The sequence below is a fragment of the Onychostruthus taczanowskii genome, unplaced genomic scaffold, assembly GCF_017590055.1.
Source record: "Onychostruthus taczanowskii isolate IOZ18803 unplaced genomic scaffold, ASM1759005v1 scaffold36, whole genome shotgun sequence".
NCBI lineage: Eukaryota > Metazoa > Chordata > Aves > Passeriformes > Passeridae > Onychostruthus > Onychostruthus taczanowskii.
This window is the reverse complement of record NW_024501015.1, coordinates 3,015,654-3,038,325: the sequence shown is the minus strand read 5'-3', so window position 1 is coordinate 3,038,325 and position 22,672 is coordinate 3,015,654. Positions and strand designations below refer to the sequence as shown.

Below are 22,672 nucleotides of genomic sequence, written 5' to 3'. Positions count from 1 at the left end.
CTTACACCTGCCTAGATCTCCATGCTAGTGCACAGCACAGCCCCTTCCTAGTTATTTATTGGCAAAAAGAGTGCTGAGCCCAAAGGTATTACACTGGTGGTTTGATATTTTCCTTCAAAGAAAAATACGCCTCTTTGGGTATTTTGGACCTTGTAACTTTAGCAGGGAGAACAGCAGTTACACAAGCAGTAAAATACACTACTTCCACAGCTCAGTAGCATGGTGAAAGCATAGGAACATGCACAAAAAGGCAGTGAGAGAGATAAGCTTCTCCACTTCCCAGGCCAGTGCAGAAGCGCTACCAGGTTTAAACAACAACTAAGATAAAGGGAAGGAACACCTCAGACATTTTTTGCTCAAAACTCTCCTGAGAGAAGTAAAACAAACATGCAGGCTCACACAACAGCATAATCCAAGGATTGTGACCAGCAGCAATGGATTGTAACACAGCTATATTATTAGGCTTTCACTGTATTTGGCTCCCAGTTAAAAATAAAATAAAATATTTTATTAGACCTCCATTGTGCCTTTTTTTTTAGTTCTAGAGTAACAACTTTTGGATATACCAAACGGACAATTAAAAAACACTTACTCTCTTCCATAATACTTTGGTCTGTTCTCCACCTAAATTTTGAAAGAAACAAAAAAAGTATTAAAACCATAATTCTAAATAAGCTACATAAAAATAAATTACTCTTGATTAATAAGGAGGACTACTGCACCCATCTAAACTACAATATTCTGAAGACTCAAAAACTGTGACTGGAACATGACTACACAGAAGAACAGAAAAATGAAAACAGAAGAGGTGGTTTTATTGATATATTTTTGGAAAGGAAAACATGTATCAGTAGTCAAAAAATAGAATTACATATAATTGTCTGAAATCTGACCAAACAGACAAAGAATATTTTACTGCAGTTTTGCCAATCTAGTATTGATAATGCATTTTTGTTATATACCTTTTGTATACATTTGCATAGCCTTTATTTCTATTACATATGCATAATGTATATATACTATATATAATATAGACATTTATATATCCCTTATATACATTTTTTTGCCTTTATATGGCAACTGACCCAAAACAAAATATTTTAAATCCTTGGAAAAACCAGGGTTTTATGCACTTAGACCTAGTCCTAAATTCTGTGAACTCTCAAGCTTTTGTGAGCCTGACCCAAAGCACACTGGAAGTCGCCGGGAAGACTGCCAATCATTTCAGAGATCTTTGAACCAAATCTCAGGAGTGCCAGATTGCCACCCAGGAGCTCTGGGCAGGGGTGGTACTGGGAGTCCCGGCTCCAAGTGCCATTCCCAGTGCCACTCCCAGTGCCACTATTCCTGGTGCCATTCCCAGTGCCATTCCCAGTGCCATCATTCCCAGTGCCATTCCTGGTGCCATTCCCAGTGCCATCATTCCTGGTGCTGTTCCCGGTGCCATCATTCCTGGCACCGTTCCCGGTGCCATCATTCCCAGTGCCATTCCTGGTGCCATTCCCAGTGCCATCATTCCTGGTGCCATTCCCGGTGCCATCATTCCCGGTGCCATTCCGGTGCCATCATTTCCGGTGCCATCATTCTCGGTGCCATTCCTGGTGCCACTCCCGGTGCCATCATTCCCGGTGCCATTCCCAGTGCCATGCCGGTGCCATTCCTGGTGCCACTCCCGGTGCCATTCCGGTGCCGCCAGTGCCATTCCCAGTGCCACTCCCAGTGCCATCATTCCTGGTGCCATTCCCGGTGCCATCATTCCCGGTGCCATTCCCAGTGCCATGCCGGTGCCATTCCTGGTGCCACTCCCGGTGCCACTCCTGGTGCCACTCCCGGTGCCATCATTCCCTGTGCCATCGCTCCCGGTGCCATCGCTCCCGGTGCCATTCCCGTCCCGCGGCTCCCGCGGCTCCTGCGGCCGGCAGGGGGCACTCCAGTGCCATGCCGGTGCCATTCCTGGTGCCACTCCCGGTGCCACTCCTGGTGCCACTCCCGGTGCCATCATTCCCTGTGCCATCGCTCCCGGTGCCATCGCTCCCGGTGCCATTCCCGTCCCGCGGCTCCTGCAGCCGGCAGGGGGCACTGCCCGCCCAGCCTTGGCGCTCCCGGGGCTCCCCAATTAGCGCGGCCCGGCCGGGGCTCATTAACGCCCAGGCATCATTAACCCACCCGCACCCCAGCCTCGGCAGGAAGAGCTGCTCCTTCGCCAGCTGCAGAGAGTGCCAATAGTGTCATCTCGCCGGGTTGCAGCTTCAGGCTGTGCTTTCGCCAGTAAGAGAGACAGAACTTCCTCTGAGATGCACATAAAGTGTCCAAATTATTGAAGATTATCTGAGCTCTGTATATCACCATGAAGATGGAGAACTGGTGGAATTACTGCTTCATACAAGCTACACGTGTATGAAAAACGGTTTCAAGACTGCTTCATTCTTTAGTATAAAACCCATTTAGTGATTTTCCCTCATTTTCTCTAACTGGAAACAAGTGCTCTTGTTCTTGTTTTCATGAATTCTTATTATTTCGCTCATAAAAACTTTAAATTGGCAAAGGCTTTCTTTTTAATTTTTTTTTCTTTGTCTTTTTTTTTCCCCCTGAATAGCAAATGCATAACTGTCACATTTTTGATTGTACATGCCAAGCACTGAAGAGAAGCAGCTGACTTTCTACCCTGCAGTCACTAGGGCTACAACACAGCACAAGATGAACAAAAGTCTGTACAAGATAATGACAATCTTCAATGGAAGCCCTATGGGAGTTCAATCAAGTCCTTACTGTGCTTCTTTCCCAGCTCAGTATTTCTTTTCTAGCACGGCATTAACAATAGCAGTATCATACCCTTGGAACTCCTACCCAGGAATAATACCTTGATACAAACATTTCTGAGTTCTGAGGGGCAGGAATAAGAGAGAAAAGAATACACAGAACTGAAGAGAGAGCAAAATCAAAGGAATTGCCAAGTGCAGGTGCTGTGTTTCTATGTGCATATACGGGAACTTGAAGAAGAAAGTGCATTAATTCAATTTAACTTTCTATTTTTAAGTAAAAAAATAATATCAAGAAAAGACATCTCTGAAAGGAGGTTGTTCATACGTTCATCTTCAACAGCACTATATGACTTTATTATCTTGGAACTGTGCAGCCTTCCTGTCATCCTTATAGATCTTAATAACCCTTGAAAGCATAGATTTAGCTGGCAACTCAATTAAAAATTGGGTATCAGAAGCTGGGTTACGTAAGACCACCACATGCAATCTTCTCTTTCTTGGAAACAAAGGCTACTCAGTACACTGAAAATTGCCAAACAAAACACTTAGACAAAAGAAGTAAAGCATGAGTTTCATTTAGTAGTCAGAATCTGCTTCTATTTAAAAATACTGATTTACCTTGATTGCATTTATATACAGAACAAACCCCAACACTTTCATTCTGACTCAGAAAAATGAAAGAGTTTTTCGGACCCACCTTTGAAATTAGCTTTAATCACTGGTTCCCCCATATATATATAACAATATATATACAAAGTATAAAAGCAATCTGGGAATAACTCCTTGAACAAAGAGAGACGCATTTTTTTCATCCTTCTCACACTATTTATGCAAAAATACAAACTTTTCTGTGAAATTTTCATCATTTGACTAGCACCACCCTGAATAATGTAATTTCCTCTTTCCCTGCTGTTCATGAGCTAAAAGATTTGCTCTACTGGGCATCCACACAAAGTCTCTCTACTTCTCTCTTCTTCCTCCTATTCCATAGAACAGAAACCTTCACTCCAAAACATCTTTTAGCATTCACATATCTCAAATAACCACAATTTCAGTATTTGGCTTTAGGCAGTAAAGATACTGTAGTATTCCCTGAAAAGAAGCTCCTGATTTGTCAGATCATCCTGGTGCCTCAGAATCTAAAAATCCCCTCTTGTGCTTACTGCAACCTTTGCCCTAAAATAATAATTTCTGTCCTAACCAAATTTATGACTAGGAACAAACACAAGGAAACAAAGTTAAAGCAAGATTAAAGATCAAAAATAACATCAGGGTCTCTACATCAAAACCAGAATGTTGGACTGAACTTGGAAATAAACCAAAAGCCTGCACAATTGATGAAGCAGAGGCTTAAAAATATCAAAGGAGCCAGTAGGTCTGTTTTGTGCCGACTGCAGACTCTGTAAAAACTTCAAGGGAAATGCTTTATATTCCAGAAGGCAAAGGTGACTGAAATTCAGTTGGGATTAGCTTTCCTTCTCCAGTTATAAATGGGCTTGCACACGCAAAGTCAAGCAGATCCACCTGAAAGAACTCTCAGCAGCAGAAAGAGCAGAAAATCCACAGGTAGGGAAGTGACTATTTCCTGGTGGTAGAAGCCCAGAACAATCAGCCCTATTCTGAGAACACACACACTTAGGGCTTTTTTTGCATAGATAATGCCCATGAAGAACACTCAGGTCACTTTCAGTACAGTCCTCACAATTTTCTTGCTGAAAAAAGAGCCACCTTTCCTAGGCAACCAGTTGGCTCTAATGCATAACTCCCTAGACAGGGAGCAAGGGGAGAGATCAGAGGATTGGAGTAATTTATGGATCCTTACGCTAACAGACAAAAACAAAGCACAAAAATGAGGAAAATCACATAAAGCAAATTACAGCTCTTCACTAGTGAAAACACTAGTGAAAACATATTTTGCCTTGAAGAGCATCACAGCTTGCTTTTACTTCCCCCATACTGAAGATAAATTATATGGTTTCCCCCCTCTCCACTAAAAGTATGTGGCAGCTTTCAATTAAAAAGTCAGATGATGATTTTTTGGCTTGGAAAAAGGCATTATTACCAATTTCAAACTAAAAATGTTTTTCCAGAGCAGGCACTCCTGGCTGTTGTTCCAGATGCCATAAGAGAATATGCTGAAAATCATTAATGAAACTCATAGTTGTATAAATTGTGAAACACCAGTGAATGCCAAAATTGTTTAAAACTCATGTCATATTGATCAGGAAATAAGATGCAAGGTGAAACAACCCAAATCACTACTAATCCAGTAATCTTACAAAGCCAGCAACATTCAATGACATCTAATCTTGAGGCATGCTCAAAGAGAAATGAAACCCTGCACAGCTCTCCTGGCACTCTACAAAAGCCTTTGGAAGCTCGTGTTTGAGAGACTCTGCATACTCCAGCCTTGACTGCCAGCCTGCCAAACCTGATGGCCTCTCCCCACCCCTCAAAAAACCCCTACTTGTTCACAGTCTAGTTTTACATAATTTTTTACAATGTTACAGCATATCCTTCAAGGTTGTACTTGGATTTGATGTCACTGAGAAGAAAATAAGCCTTCTTAAAATGAACTAGCTATCTGAGCTAATTCAATATATAATGTTCACATAATTTCAAAGTTTACTGAATTTCAATGCACTGGGATTTGTGACTCCCCTTCTGGCCAGGGTGGTTTAGCCCTAGCATGGCATATTCCCACTAATGTACAGATTATTGTATTAAAATCCCACACCACTCTGCAAGACAACTTATCACAAAACTACTGGGAATGATGCAGGCAGGAGGTGAGCATCCCCTAATGTGACAGTTTTTCATTGCAAGCACTGACATCCGAGCCACACTGCACTGAAGAGTTCAAGATACCCTGAAGAATTCTTTCTGCGTAAGTACTATCACAGAAATAAAATAACCCTAATTTCAGAAAAATTTAATTTCTCTTCAGCTTCATTGCACAAGACATATTTCCTTATCCAGTGGCCTGAAATCTAGAAATGCTGGAATGAAAGTTTAGAAATCCCCCCAGGACAGCAATTCTCTAAGTCAGAAGGGCCAGCACAGTACAGCATTGTGTACTGTGGACCCATTTCAGCCACTGCCTTAATACTTCCATGATGAGAATATAAATATTGTTTCAGAAAGAAACAATAAGGTGGGTAGCTGCACCTGGTTCTCTGTTCTTCAAAATACAGAAAGAACAGGGAAACAAGATCCATGAGTTAATAATGTTGGTGTGTTTACTCAGAGCAGGCAGTGAGGCATTTTCCCAAAGGAAGTTTAATCTGATATATTTTCTGTTTGGAACAATCCTAATTATTTTTCAGTAACTCTGGTTGACTGGATATAAATATGTTTTTCAGCTCAGTTTGACATAAAGAGAAATAGAAGGGTTGGAAGAGAAGCTTTCAAGACAAGCCCAGTAAAAAACAGACTGTAAAGAAAAGGAGTTTATTGTCTGTATTGTTCAGCTTTTGGCAGATTTATCATAAGCCCACTGCAAACTTTATACCTACAATCAACAACCAAAATGGATTAAGGGAAATTGCAAGCCCCTATTAAATGGAATGAAGGAAAACTATGCTGTATTTCGTTACTCCTATTAAACCTTTTTTTTTTTTTTTTCCTCCACATTTTTAAAGGAAAAATTCTACTTAGATTAATTAGCATGTCTAAAATGACCTCCAAATAAGAAATTATTTCATACCAATGATTCTTAAGCAATTTGAGAAAGCATTCTTTTGGAAAGGGAATATTTATCTTTTTTTCTTTTACCTTTTAACTATCTTTCTCTTTATTACCTTATCAGGCTCTCTGGCACCAGTGTTTTCAAAGAGAAACCACTCGTGGTTTTGTAAAATGTTTCACACCACCAAGTCTATTGCTAATTTTGTCAGTAGGAATAGCAGCAACACAACATCTCTAGTCCCCAGCCAAGGACAGTCCAGTTGTGGAACTTACAGTGCCCCTATGTAATGAAAAGATGGTTTTCTCCCTTAAGGTTTTCAGTCAATGTCATGTGTAACTTCCTGAGTATGTTCCTGTACTGTGATTGCGTGGTGGTGGAGGAGCAAAGGTGTTCCTCAGAAAGAACCCAGCAATGCCCAAGTCCCTGGAACACATTCCACCCACACTGCCCATGTTCTAGAAGCTGAGCAGAGAGAAAGGTGACACTAATGGTTTGGAAGTGTGCATCTCCTTTTATCAGTCAGCCACAGAGCCACAGACACACCAGCGTCATGGCCACTTGAAGAACACACATTTAGCCTCGAGACAGCAAGGAATTACAGTGCCTCCAGGAAAGCAGCTGGGAGCAAGATGTCAAATCCATTCAAAACACCAGAGGGCCAATGACCAGACAGATCTCTGCAGAAAAGGATCCTGCCATTGTTATAGATCAACAGATTAACTTGAATCACTGGATGCTGTCTGTAGCAAAAACTGCCAAACTCAGAATGTCATACTGAACCCAAGAATGCAGCTGACAAGGCATTTAGAATAATCCTCTCCTTGTGACGTCCACTCAGAAAGTCTGTAGATGGAAAACCAACTGTGGGTTTGGCACCACATTTCAAGAAGGTCTGGAGCAAACAAACAGAGTGAGCAGGAATTTAGCAACTGTGAAAAGACATGAAGAAAGACTGGCCTAAAGAACAGAAGACAGAGAGGAACTGTTGCAGAAGGGTACAAAGAAGGCAGCTTTTGAGAGGAAATAAAATTGTTGTCTCTGTGTTGACTAGATGTGACGAGAAGAAATAGGCTTAAACTGCTAAAAAGAAAATAGAAAAATGTTAAAAATAATTAAACTAACTAAATAAGCAGAGGCAGTCAAGAAATCCTCAAGAAGCCTTTTTTAAGGCTTTAAGAAATGGATATGCAAACATATCTTCTTGACCCAGGAATGACAACATCTTGAGTTTCTTCTGGCCCCAAGAGCACAGTCCAGCCTATTCCTCACCTCTGCCTGGACTGTTCTCGGGAGATAGGGAGAAGCAAGCAGCAGACTTGAACAGAAAAATCAATATAAAACAACAATAATACTCTGCCCACCTCTGTGGGGCCCTCAGGAGAGAAGGAAGCACTGAGAAGGCAAGGCACCAAGACAACTGTTCTGGAGGAGAAAGCCAAGCCTTCAAGTGGTAAACTTGTCACCACTTAACTAAATAACAGAAGCCAGTTTAAATCCATCATCATCATAGCGAAGCGCCAAATTGTGTTTAGTATCTTCCAACAAAATAATTCTGTGGAAAATTTTACAGTGCCAGGGAGAAGGTAGGAGTGTTCTTCACCACTAGAAAGAATGTAAAATAATATAAGACAAGAGTGAAGAGCACAAAGAATGTTTTTATTAACTGCTGTTCAAAGCTGCACAACTCTGCTCTGATGGCATGCTGCAACCTACAGAGAAGGCAAAATGCACAATGACTCTTTTGCAGAAGGATAACACATAGCAAAGAAACACAGGAAGCTCTGCAGATGTGACTGCTACTGTAGCACTTACTGCAGGTTGATTTCCTCTCAGTCAAGGTTATTTCTACCATTTTTAAAGACAAGTTATGTTCAAATAATTTATACCATTTGTTTACTTACTTGCTTGTACCAAATTTTCAAAATAGCTGCTTTAAGCCATCTTTTCTGAGGGTATTTTTAGCTCAGGTTTGTTTCCTTTCTATGACCTTGAACAAGCTGACCAGCAGCCAATAATCAATACACCAGACAAAACACTATAAACTCCAGAAGGTAACAAAAGTCTTTCTCAACATGGACATGTCTATTGCTACTAAACCATAACAAATTTCTATATATACTCAGCTCTAAAAGGAAAGATCAAGACTGAATAGGAAAAGAAAATCCAAATATTTTCTCATGCAGTAAAGAAAATAATGGTCTCCTGAACAGGAGCTAAAATAAAACATTAAATAAATCTTAATCAAGAAGGTTGCTGCTAAACAGTCAGGGAACATAGGGTCAGGTTCAAACAATTTCAACAGCAAAAGCAGGAATCATTTATTTTGTTGTGCAGCTTCCATTCATTCAGTGAGGGCATCATTAAATGTAAAAGGAATATTGATGTTACCCTGAATGGAGGATGAAAAATTTGAATACAACATTTAAACTGTGCTCCTTTTTTCAAGAATGATCTGTTGAGTCATTTAAAAGGGAAGAAAAATATCCCCAGCAGCAGCAGATAAATGCAGTAAGTCACACCAATGCTCTGGATCCTTCTGTAACAAGCGAGAAGCACTAAAACATTCCTATGATGCTTGCCATGACAGTGAACAGTTCCAAAAAGATGTGTGTGACTGATTGATTTGATCATTCTTGTCTTTAGCTATATACATACATGTACAGGAAGTACAGGAAGGAAGACAGAGATGTGCAGAGTTTCTATATTTATTCATATTAGGAAATGCAAATTCATTGTTGCTCAATACTCTGAGTTCCTGGTTTTGACTGGGGTAGAATTAATTTTCTTCACAGTGGCTGGTATGAGGCCATGTTTTGGATTTGTGATGAAAACACAGTTGATAATACAGAGATATTTTTGTTATTGTTGAGCAGGGCTTGAACAGAGCCAAGGCCTTTTCTGCTTTTCTTACTGCCATGCTGGTGAGGGGCTCGGGTGCATGGGAAACTGGGAGGAAACACAGCTGGACAAATGACCCCAGGGACTAAAGGGATATTCAGACCGTGTGACATCATGCTCAGTAGATAAAATGGGGAGAAGAAGGAGGTAGGGGGGGAACATTTGGGGTGATGCTGTTTGTCTTCCCAAGTAGCTGTTACACCTGATGGAGCCCTGCTCTCCTGAGGATGGCTGAACAGCTGACTGCCCATGGGAACTGATGAATTAATTACTTGTTTTGGTTTGCTTGTGTGTGCAGCTTCTGCTTTTCCTATTAAACTGTCTTTATCTGAATACATGAGGTTTCTACTTATTATTTTTCTGATTGCCTCCCCAATCCCACTGGTTGGGCAGTGACTCACCAGCTGCTGAGGGGCTTGGGGTTAAACCAGGACAGTTCCTCAATTTGAAACTTGAAAAAAAGATACCAGACACAAAGTCAGAGAGCAGAGACAGCAAGACCCCCTTCTACAGGCACAAGGAATACTGGCCTGAATTGCAACAGGTATGTAAACCTGTACAAGCACATAGCTTTTTCACCTACACGTAGGCTTATTGATAAACTTTATCTAGGTCAAGATATGAAAGAGGCTTTCATTTATTTTGGCTTGAAAACTTCTGATATTCAACACCATGTCTAAATAAAAAGAACCAGCTTAAAAGAGTGATATGTAACAAGGATATGTAAAAGGAAATAAAAACCTAGGAGAATAGCAAAAATCACAAACACAGACACACACACCACGCACTTCCAAGGAGTGATGGAAGGGAGCGTGAAACTTTGCAAAGATTTCAAGCAAACCCGAAGGGATAATTAGCACGTTCATCAGTCCATAAAGACAGCTACCTACAGTTTGTGCTCATCAAACAAGTCAGAGCTTGCCATCATGTCTTCCAAAAAGATGGTTTTAGCTTTTCCATTTCACAGTGATCAATGAACGCATCGACTGGTTCATACTGTATTCCTCTGATGAAGATGAACACTAGTCTAATTTGAAAATCATAACCTAAACCATTAGTAAATCAAAACTGAGGAAAATCAAGTGAAACAGATAAACCTCTTCTAGTTTTGTTTAGCTGTAACTACTTAAATGAAATATTTACTATCATGCCTGCGGAATAATTAGGAAGATTTCTTCTCTGTTCAGTAGTCAATGGACTGTTAAAATGAGAATGATGTGGCTTCATCTGAGTGCTCCACCATCTCACTACTGCAGCAGAGAGAGACTGCTCATGGACTCTAGGAGAGATGAGATTTCCTGTCAGTCACTAAAATGCCTTAGAAAAAAGCACCAGCAAATTTCTCTGATATGATGAATACAAGGGAATTTTGGGCAAGCAATATTCCAGCCCCCTTCTTTCTTTCCCTTTAGCGGCAAACCACAGGCACTCTGTGGGTAAAGTTCACTCTGGAGATACTACAGAAAAATAACATTTTTATTTAGAAATTATTTAGAAATACCTGCAGGTAGCCAGTTTAGAGGGATGCTGGATACAATATATTTTGACATCCCACAGGCCCTCTGCCCCAGTTAAACTGAACACCCTTCCTGGCCTTCAAGTATTCTCAGCCACCACCAGTGCAGCCAGGCTTCCCACTCCCTTGCTATGGGTGTCAGCAGAAGAACTTTCCTCCTTTTGTCAATGTTTATTCAAAATTGCTCTTTAGCTTCATTTGCCCATGGACTACTGCTGTGTCCTCTTTGTTTCTATCATAAAGAGGATTATAAACACACAATTAAAACATCAGCAATAATATAAGAATTTGAAAATATAGGCTCCATTAAGTCTTATATGTACAAACATTTTCATTAACACAAACAGTTTTCAGCACTATTCTGCTCATTTTCACTTAATTGCTGGCTAATGGGGTCTCTTGGTGTGTCACTGTGTGTGTTCTGAGGTTTCTTTCTAAGGGAAAGATAATATAATATTCTGAATTATCTCAGATAAGCTCTGAGGACTGACAGTAAAAGACACCTCATGGCAGTGTCTGACTTTTTGCAGTAGAGCAATTTGAACAAGTGCCATGAAAATTTCCATTTACTCCCATTATTTACCACCAATTTTATGGCCAATTTCAACGCCCTATTACAGCTCTCTCGTACTTTACCACAGTATAGAAATTGTTCTTAGAAAGATGAGGGCAGAGGCAAAGAGGAAATATTCAGCTTGTAAAGGTCAGTAAGTGAGCAGAATAAGAGAATTCATGGAAGACTTATTGCAAGGATTAAATACTTATTATCCACTCAGATAAACTCTTCAAATATCTTACTAAAGCTGAATTTTAACAACCTTGCTCAAGCTTGCTTAATCACAAACTTTTCCTAATGTGCAAATATAAAGTATTGTTGTATCTGAAGGAAGGGCTGACACAAGTAACCAGTGTTTTTAATATTGCAGTTGTTTAAATTATACTCTTCTAATTGCATTGTTCTCAGCTTGAATCCCATGCTTCAGAAAAAACTTTGGAGAGAAGTTTTGGAGAAGTTCATTAATCCTGTATATTTGCAGCTGGTAATGCACAAGATGGCAACAGCTTTAGAGACCTGCTAGTGACAATTTCAACAGTTATGCTCCATGAGATGCCACTATCTGTACACTTGTTTTGATAAATCTAGGTAATGGATCCCCAGAGGGTCAGAACAGTTTCTGACCCTTTAGATAGTTAAAGACTCTCAGCAGTACACTCTAATATGCCATCATTATTTTAATCCCTTACAATGACTTAAGCAAAAAGAAAAAGGGATTTTTTTTTTTCAGAGAACAGTCTCCCTTTGTAATCATATTTGTTTTTAGTCAAGAAACCATAATTTTTATGTTGTAAAGGCAGAAACAATAATCTCTCACTTCTGACACAACCTATTTGGAATTCAGAATGACAAGGAAGGCAATTAACTGACATTTTTCTACACAATAATATAAGTTAGGGCTCTAAGGCTTTGTCTACACTAGGGAAATTTAGATGAGTTTCTCAGTGTTGCTGACACTGGCTTGGCCAAGGCACCGTTAGGAATGTGGAAGGTCTAATGCAGACAAATTCACCAGCCTCAAAAATTGCTATCAGCAATTAAGGACTTCTTGGAACAAAATGGGAATACCATTCACAGGTATGAATATTTCTACACAAATAACCCAAGAACCCATGAGTAAGACTCATCCCCTCCTTGAAAAAAATTTTGAATGTGCCTATTGTTTAACCAAAAATAGTCCGAAGTAATGTCACCATCCTTCCTTAATTCTTTTACTTTGTTAAAGCCTCAATTTCTTAAAAATATATTTTAACTTTGAATAATCTACTCCTGAATTACTTCTTAAAATTAAGAATCATTTGACATGTTCCTTTTGAATAAAACAAAGAAGTTGAAAGCTTGAGTTATTTTCTGAGAATGTAATCTTTTCATAAGCATTTCTGTAGAATAAACCCTAAAAGACACCTTATAATGTGACTTCCTCAGAACAAGGATGGGATTCTTTGGTGCCTATCACCACGCCACTCAATATTTAAAAGCTACCCCTCCACCTGAACAGCGCTTTTAAATGGAACCTTTTCTATTTAAAAGCTAAATCATTAAAACACTGCTGGAAGGAATATGGTTACAAATGAGGATATTGGCAGCAATCCAGTGTTATTGGGAAGGTAGGATATTCACACTGGTCCGCTGCCAGTGGTGATTAATTAAAAGACCTTGGATACCTGAAGCCTGAATGGTTCATTCAATATGATTCCCATTGCTTTTGCTGACAAGATATTTATGCAACCAAAATAAGAAAAGCAAATCATGATGGCAAAGCTCAAAGACACAAAGATATAAACGTTCATGTTTTATTTACAGTCCCAGCTTTTAGTCTGGAGGTTTACATATCAGGAGAGGTGATTTCTGTCTCCACAGTATAGTTCATCAAAAAATCTGCATAAATTAGACAGTAGAACTGCAGAGATCTGAGACTGAAACCCTTGTGACTATGGAGAAACAGAGAAGTAATGGAAGAGCAAATGGATGTGAAGAATGTGAAAGATGACAATGGAAGAGATAGATGAATGATGAAAATGCTAAATAGTGAAAGAAAAAATAACAACCTATCCTTGTTTATGTGTTGTTACAGATTTGGCTTGCAGCAGATGCTTCATTTTCCTTTCATTCCACAGTGTAGAATTTGCCAATTATGAAAGACATCTTCCTACAAGCATGAAGGATTTCAAATTATTTGCAAATTTTTAGATTTGTTTGAATTATTTTGAATACTAAATTACTCATGGGAACACCCTCAGCAAAGTCCACTTCCTATGATATGCACATGGAGAGACAAATCTTTTCCATCAGCCACACATCCTGCTGACACCTTCTCTCCAGATACTGGATAACCATCATTTAACTAAATTTATACTGTATTTCCAATTAATTATTATTAATTAATAAACATCACAAAATTAGATTTTGAGATCTTCCTATGTAACTGGAAAACTCAGTATTAAAACACCATCTTTACTGAAGCAAACCTGTAAAATCATCAGATGACAGTGAAATCAAACTAAAATCGAAAAACAGTCTGAAAACACCCACCTTACAGACTGCATGCTTAGAAAAAGGCAATAGGAGACATAGGAACAGAGTCCTGAATTTCCTCTCTAAAATAATCTGTGATGCTCTATAAAACCACTGTGTAGTTCTACTTCATAATATAAACTGATAATATGAACCACATATTTGTGTTTGTTGACATCTTTTAGGTATCAGGACATCCCATCTGCCCCACCTCCCCAACTATGTGCAAAAATAATGCACATCAGCAATGTCACAGTGGATTTTTGGCTCTTGGGTCAGAGAATCTGTGTTTCTGGCAATCAGGCTGTGAACACATACAGATGAGCTACACAAAGATTCGAAATGCAAGTAACAAGAACCAAAGATCTTATTTGTGGGAATTCATATTGCTTTATATACCAGCCCCTAAACAAAGTCTCTGTATTTTCAGCTGTTTAACAAACTTAAGACAAGATCCCAAACAACTCAAAATAGGACTCTGCAGTCTATGAAGCAAGCAACTGAAAATGGTTCATTAGTTAGAACCAAACCCAGACTAAGTGAAACAGACATATTTTGCTTATTTTGTTATGCCCTGTTCTGTCACCTATGAATTTATTTAACTAATATGATCTTTGCTTCTTTTGCAAATCTTTGGAGGCGACCTGAATAGGCACTAAATATGTATGGTCTTTAAACATCAGGTAAAGAGGATAACCTGAGTTGTACATAACATGGTCTTGAGTTCAAGGAAATAAGTTAAATACAGCACATTGGTAAGAAGCTCACAGCTGCACATTCTCTTCCCTTGTGTAGACAATATTGTTTCTAGAACAAGAATACAGTTGCTACATTACTTTGAGTATTTTACCTTGATTCAAATGTTCTCTCGTGGAGGCAAAACAGAAAATGCTTAAATTTGAGTTGACATAATATATTTTGGATAGACTTTTACAGATTAACTTGTATTCCCACAAAGATGAGCTCATATTGTAGACATGATTTTCTAAGCATTCAGTGCTAATTAATCAGCTTTTCTAAAAATAAATCCTTCCTTAAAATAGTCTCAATATAAAACAGGTAAAATAGATAAACTATTACATAAAGAAAAGAAAGGAACTCCTTTAAGGCTGCGCTGGAAGAAAATGAATTGTTTACCTTAATTTTTTACCTTAAAATCTTTTTATTTTTAACTATACCATGACTAGTTTGATATCTGTTATGTGATATTAATTCAGTAAAAACCTTACTGTCCTCTTTAAAGAATACCAGCCACAGAGTCCTAACTGTCCTTGGTTTGCGTGAGGATTTCAGCGAGGAAGGTCTTGATGAAACCTGTCAGCACACGTGCCCTGAAGTCCCAGAGAGATACACTTCTCCCCAAGCCTCGTCTTTGACAGGGAGAAAGGATGACACAAGGGTTCACCCACTCTGGCGTTTTGCTCGTCCTTCTTAGCATCCTGTGTGTATGTCTTGGGACCATCCCAAACTGACAGGACTTGAAGACTTCCAGACTGAGGCCAAGAGCCTACTCTCCCTGCCCTGCAACTAGCAGAGGGCACTTGAGAGAATAATGCAGAGCTCTTTTAGTTAAGGCTGTGGGTGGACTCAGTTCCTGGGTTTGCAATGTAAACTGTACTCAATTCCTGGGTTTGCAATGGATTTTCCTCATTAACCCAGGCAAGTACCTGTGCCTTGCTACAAAACCCCTGCATCACACAAAAGTGTTTTGAGGCAGTATGTAAATGTCTGAGAGGTGCTAGGACTCTGCTTTCATTGGCACACAGTGTGGGGAGAGGTCAGGATGATGCCCGGGAGTAGAGCTGAACATCACACCAATGAGCCGCAGTTTTTGTTTTCCTGCATGTCATCTTTTACACCCTCTGCAATCACTTCACCTGTTTAGTAGTTTTATTGCCAGTATTGCATGTCTATTTGCACAAAATTTGTCCCTGACATTATAGGAGATAAAGATATTTCAGTTTTTTTTTTTCATTGAGCAGAGACATCTACATGTTTTCTTTTACTATAATGCCATGCAGGGTGATGAACTGACATACTAAAGCAAATAGAAATGGAGAAATAAATACAGAAGAAGAAAACAAGGGGACAAGATGACTCAGCCAAACCTGCAGCCCTGCAGATTTCTAAACATTCTATAATCTTCAAAGTCTCCATGAGAGAACAGAGTTCTCTGACTATCATTTCAGTATTTTAACTTGAACATAGTATTAGGCAGGAAGCATTCAACAAACTGAAGCTATGTGTATCATGTTGAAACATATCACACAGATGTTATTAGGCAGATGCAGAAAGAAAGATGCACCCTCATTTTGACAAGGAAACTCAAAACTTTAGGTAGTACACAGAAAAGCACACTAAACAATGATGAGTAAATGCTTGTCTAATGAAGGTACTTCTAGTGGTAGAATGAGGCTGCCATTCCTAATTAGCAAATATTATCCAGCTTTAATTAATCAACCTTAAGGGAAATGATTATATGAAATAATGGCATAGAAAAGTTAAAGCAAATAACACCCACAGACTGTACAAAAGATGTTTTGGTGATCATATGCTGCTGACAATTCATCAGATATAACAAGGTAGAGCAAAAGAACTGACCTCCCGAGGACAGATGATTCTCTTGGGACGTGGTGCCTCTTGTTGCAATTGATACACTGTCAAACACAAAAATGTACAGATCATTAGAAGATGGCAACATACACAAACTTTTATTCAGATGAGTCTTTTTAGCCAGGGGCTGCAGAGAAAAATGCAAATGTAAGGCGATGACAGCAAAATGAGGTATTTCAGTGTGTCTAAGTCATTTATGTGAAAATCGGTTGTTGACTGGCAAACTAACTGAAGTGGTCAGTGCTTTAACTGTTAGAAGTATTACCCTGTTGTACTGGTTTTTACATTTCTATACCAGGGAAGATGAGCCAGAAAGACCTACTAGGTCTGTCTCAAGATAAAATCCCACTTTTGCATACACCATGCTGTAACAACCCAGGAACATACTGTTTACCAGTAACAACAGCAGTTTTTTGGATAGGCCAAGAAAAAGTTCAATACCTTTGAATGGGCTCATCACAGTCTCATAATTTATTTTAAGATATACTAGCAATTACTGAAGAGCAAGCAAACATTCCTTTCAGAGCAATTATGCCCTATTCAAATGGCCCTGGATCAATTTTGCAAATCTTCTGAGGGCTGCAGGAGAGAGACCTGAGGCTAGGGGTACTTGCTGCCTGGCCCCCAGACTCTTCACTGCATCTATTTAATGAGATCCTCTCCCTCCCTTCCACTCCAGAGTCATGAGAAGAAGCTGACATGCAATGACAGTAATCAATTCCACCACAGACAGACTGTCTCTCCGTAACTCCAGTAAAAATCCCAGAGGTTTGGATTGCCTCCCTCGAGAAAGGCCTTCTGTATGCTGACCTTCTTGTATTTGGAAAGATCATGTCGTGCCCATGAATTTTTTTAAAAGACTGAGTTTCCAGGACACATTTATTCACAGTGCTAGGGAAGCTCAGAATTATGCCCTGAAAGGTGGTAGATTATGGGAGGAATATAAATGTCTCTAGGTTTGATAAACACAGAAGCCCTGCTGCAGAAAGTGAATTGAAAAGGTGGGTGTTAGCCCTCAGCACCTTTTCCCACCTTCTGCACCTTCTCTTAACTTAATGGGTCTAGAAGCAAGGAAATCTGGAAAGTGGGGAAATCCCCAGCTTGCACCCAAGTTTGTCACACAAACTCAATGGGATGTGAAAGATTTGGGGGCTCCTGCTTCCTGCTCACATCAAAGTGCAAAAACCCATAACCTCTTCTTTAACTGATCCAACCTTCATCCCTGGTTCCTGGGAGAGCACAGAAAGACAGCTCATAATTTCTTACATTCCCTACCAGTTTTATTGCTGGATGTAATCCAGCTCTACGTTTCTACTAAGGCTTTGGATTTACTCTGCATCATTCAGCACTGTCAGATCTCCTGCTACTTTTGCACAAGATTTATGATAACTTGATCATATTTTGATAACTCCATGATAAGTATGTTCTTTCTTACCTCTTGTAATTATGTGACTAAGATTCAAAGATTTTACTCTTTTGTGATCAAACGACTTGTGTATCTGAATAAAGTGTCAAACAATGCATGAAAATTTTGTTCAACAACCAGAGATTGTTTTTTAACAACTCTGATTATTCTGGAGCCCAATATCATGATTATAGAATTAACTTCTGAATGTCTGAAATGAGCATAACCACTGATTGAGCAAGTTAATGATGCTTAATACTAAACACATCCAAGAGGAAAATAACAATTTTTTCCTTACCCTATTTCCAGTGGAGAGAAGGAACTCTAAGGATTCAAAATATGACAAGAATATGACTGCTTCTCATTTAAAGTAAATTATCTATTTCCCCAATTAATTAATTTGAATTTTAACTGAAAAATCATACTTCATAAAAATTCCATTTTTCAATAATCAAATCTTTTAAACATAGACTGACATAGCAAATTAAGCTCGTGGAGTTTCTAAGACAGCTTTGATAAGAGTGATGCAAAACAAGTAGGTCTGAAGAAGACACAGGAAGCCTATCTTGTGGTGTCCTACATTTTTGAGAAATGAAAAAAGCAAAGAGCTCTCTTAACATCACCAAGAGGATCTCAACAGGGTGACAACACCAAATAAGCAATGGTGGGGAGAAGAGTCAGCATTTCACAAAACAAAGGAAGGAATGATTAACAGGAAAGGACAGATAAAGAACTGAAAGCAAACACAAAAAACTGGATGTTTATAGGATGTAGTGGGATAAATCAGTGCAAGGATTCATGATGAGTGCAAGGAAGAAAAATCATCTTAACAACTGTGTTTTGAATAGAGTGGAAAATCTTGCTGTCATTCTCAGAGAGAGGTGGGTAATTAATCTGTGCAATAATCTGAACTGAAAAACATATCTGATTTAGAAATACATCAGAAGAAAACATAGATTATAACTATAGAAATAAATAATTACAAATTATATGCTAAATGTGCTGGATGAGAAAATGGCCCAAGCATGACTGAAAATGCTGGAAGATACATGACTGAAATGCTGAAGGAGAAAAAATTCAGACTTGGCTATATTAGCTTTAAATTGATAGTCATTAAACTGACAGAAAAACAAACCAGTGGAACAACTGGAGGGAGATACAGAACCATTAGATGGAGGGAGAGAAGAGAGATTGGGAGCAGAGGCAGGACTGAAAACCACCAGTGGAAAGGGACATCGAGCAGCTCAGTGGGAGACAAACAATGGCGAAGGACCAGACAGACAGACACACAGCTGCCAAGGATTCCCAGTAAGGACACACAGCATGGCAGGGGTTGGAAAGGTAAAACAACAGTGAAAGTTCAGTTAAGTGGAAAACAAGGAAGGCAGTGTCTCCCAGACTAAGGCATTAAGGAGCAAAGCCAGTGCGACCCTACCAAAAGCTGCGTTTTCCTTTAGAAAGGTCTCTGCTGTTTCTGCTTCAAATGCTCGCTGTGAGAAAGCCTGCTAATGGGCTATGAATACAGTGCAGTATTATGGCTAAGGTGACTTGAGAAAAATGTGCCCTACAGCTAAGTTCCAATGAGCACAGACACCTCATTAAGTGACCTCATTTTCAGAAGTGCTGAACATCCTGCAGCTCTGCCTGATCTCATTATACACTTTTTCCAAAGTGCTGGGTACTCTCACTGAGGCTGACATTGCTGAGACCCCAGCACAGTCCAGGGGATGGTCAAAGATTCAGAAGGCATACATCCCTCTCCTACTTGCTCAAATGGCAAACAATCCTTACCTTTCTGCCTCATTTTGCCATCTCTGAAAATCTTAAACCAGAATTCAATGTATAAGACCATGGTTAAGTGAAATAATAGAAAAACACACTTATCTAATGCAGTGGCAAGCAGTGATTGACATCTGACCCAGTCAGTTCCAGAATTTAGAACTGACAGGCAGGTTACAGACAAACCCACTGTGATCATAGAAAAGATGACACTCAAACAAAATGATGCATTATTATTTTAGCCCTGAGAAAATTAACCTTATAAAAAGTCAATTGCATGCAAAAAGAAAATGTATTATTACTGATCTCAGAAAACTGCATCAGACTGGAAGTGTTTTTTTGTTCAGCATCAGATGCAAATGAAATGCACAGTAATAATACACATTAAATATTAGGCAAAAAATTCAGCACTGCAACAGAAAAATGCAGCAGCTTCTATTTGACCCTTGAACACCTTTATCAGGTTCATACTCAGACAGCGTGCCAGCATTCATAGTATCATAGTCACATTGGAACTTACAGCGTTAACAAAACTTAAATTTATTATTGCATTACTTGAGGAACATTTCTTTGAGATGTAAAGTAGCTGGTTAGAATATATCTTTCTCTCTTTTGTTCCTGTTAGAGCACGAGTCTTGTCTCAGGGGATGAAATAGGGAAATTCTACAGTATGTTTTAGAAAGAACTGTCTAATTCCAAAATCCAATCTGCCTAAGAAAAAAGGGGTCACATGCAAAAATCAGCACTTACTCCTTTTCTGCCAGGGAAGAAGGGCTATCATCCATTTCTTCATACTTTTTTTTTTTTTTCATTCTGCAGTGTGTCAGGACCTCAAGGTTTCTCCTTTAACTCACCTAGGATGAGTGTTCAGGGATGCTCCAGCGGAGAGGAAAAAATCCTATCATGGCTTTTATAAAGCAGCAAACATACCGCCTTCTGTCTCAGAATGTTTCACAGAGTTCCTCAGTTTTACCTCCTCAGCCTCATCTCAGTCAGGCATTTTTTATCCATGTGCTGAGCTTGAACAATATGAGCTGTCCTATTTCTGCAGGATTACTCACATGCTTAATTAGGAACCTAAGTGCTTGGCTGAAACAAAGACTTAATTTCTAACAAAAATGAGTCTCGGACACTGTGCCTATTATTTGATGAAGGACAGAAGGCAGGGAAACTTCGAGAGGAGCTGAAGCATGGCATCAGCTGATGCTCTGTGCCTTGCCACTTTGCTTCCCACCAACACACTCATCTTGAATAATGCAAACAAACATTGAAGTGGCATTGACACATGACTGACTCAGCACATGCCAATCTCAACAGGGGTAAAAGGAAGAAAAAAGTGGTTTCACATCTCTTCAAAATTCAAGCACATACATGCTGAGGCTGGCAACCAGCAATAACTATGCTCTTTCAGTCAAAAGAATTGCCTACTTCTCCTGGGAAGCAGATAAGGTAAGCAGTTTGTCCCCTAGGAGGACAGTGCAGTACTGCAGCAGGTTACCCACAAAGGTGGCAGAGGCTCTACCCTTGCAGCTTTTCAGGACTCAGCTATGTAAAGCCATGGCTACTCTGCTCTAGAGCCAACAATAGTCATGCTCCGAGTGGGAAGCCGGATCAGTTCGCCCCCACATTCAGCCCACATTCTGTGATTCTTATCTTCCTTTATTTACTACCTCAGTGATGGTAAAATGGCAAAATACCATTTTCTATAATACTTCCAACATATGGCAGACTACAAAAAGAAATCTGTTATTGGAACGATGTAAGAAATCTGTTATTTGTTGATCTGCTTCTCAGGTAAAAATGCAATCAAACCCACTGCCTAGAGATTGCTGGCTGCTAGAAACTTTCCAAACTTTTTCCCAGGATCCTTGCTGTTAATATAAAATTATTCTTGCCTTTGCTTTTATTGTCTGTGTCCCAGGGCTATCAGAAAAATTCTGAAAAACTTTGTGAAATCTATCTGAAATTCTAACAATTCCTCATAAGCAAGTGAGGATCTTCTGCATTACTAGTGTTCATGTTTTCCAAATATAGCTGAATCAAATTTTTACATTACGCCAAAACAGTAAAGCTTGAGATCTGAAAACTGTTGCACTTTGACTAGTATTTGTCCATGAACACGTGCGACACTGTTTATTTGAACACTTTGTTGGCATAAACAGGAAAATCTGCCTTTGTTTAGAAGTTAGAAGGATTGAAGCCTTGATCTTGATGTCAGTAAAAGGCAACACAGTCTCCTGAATTTATCCAGGACTTAAAATAAGAAATCAAAACTGTATGCAAAGTATCTTACTAGTATGTTAGCAAACTTTAAAAATTACTAGGGAAAATACATTGAAAATAATTGTTAAATAGGCAGTAAACTCAAAGTGCTAAGCATGAAATATATATGTATATAAGTAAAACCTGCCAAGAGATAGGGCAGCACATTGAATCATAGAAAAACACTATTGCTGGACATAAGCTCTATAATTGATTTACCAGATCAGAATTCTTCTTGCTGAGTGAAGAAGCATACATCACCTACCATTGCAAAGAAAAATTAGTATCTGTGGCTAAGCAGTCTCAGGAGTAAATCTTTCTAAGCTTAAACTATTTTCTGCATTTTGGAGCTGTGCAACTTTTCCCAAGGTCATTCACGCATGGAGTTTAGACACTCAGGCCATGATTTTGTCATTATCACAATATTGGCATCCTACATATAGTAGAATAGGAAATTATATATTCATAGACTATTCATCCATTCTGGTTCAGTTGGGTTTATTTTTTTCCATTTAAAAAAGTGTTTCCTTGGACTACATTAAAGCTATCAGATAAAAAAGTAACCAAACTTTTTCACTGCATGCAGTGATGTGTGTGCTGCACGGCTGGGGCAACAAAGAGCAGGTAAGTAAAGGTAGGTTCTTATTTCCTGACTTTTTAATGAAAACTTACTGCTGAA

At 39.2% G+C, this 22,672-nt stretch overlaps 1 protein-coding gene across 1 annotated transcript in view; it reads right to left on the bottom strand.

Moving 5' to 3' along the window:
- The window catches only part of CHN2 (chimerin 2), a 159,586-nt gene that overhangs the window by 69,230 nt on the left and 67,684 nt on the right, over positions 1 to 22,672 (bottom strand). The window contains exons 3-4 of the mRNA XM_041411572.1: positions 16,536 to 16,591; positions 593 to 624 (exon numbers count right to left, since the gene is read on the bottom strand). Coding sequence (XP_041267506.1) covers positions 593 to 624; positions 16,536 to 16,591 — 88 coding nt within the window. The remainder of the gene's footprint in view (positions 1 to 592; positions 625 to 16,535; positions 16,592 to 22,672) is intronic.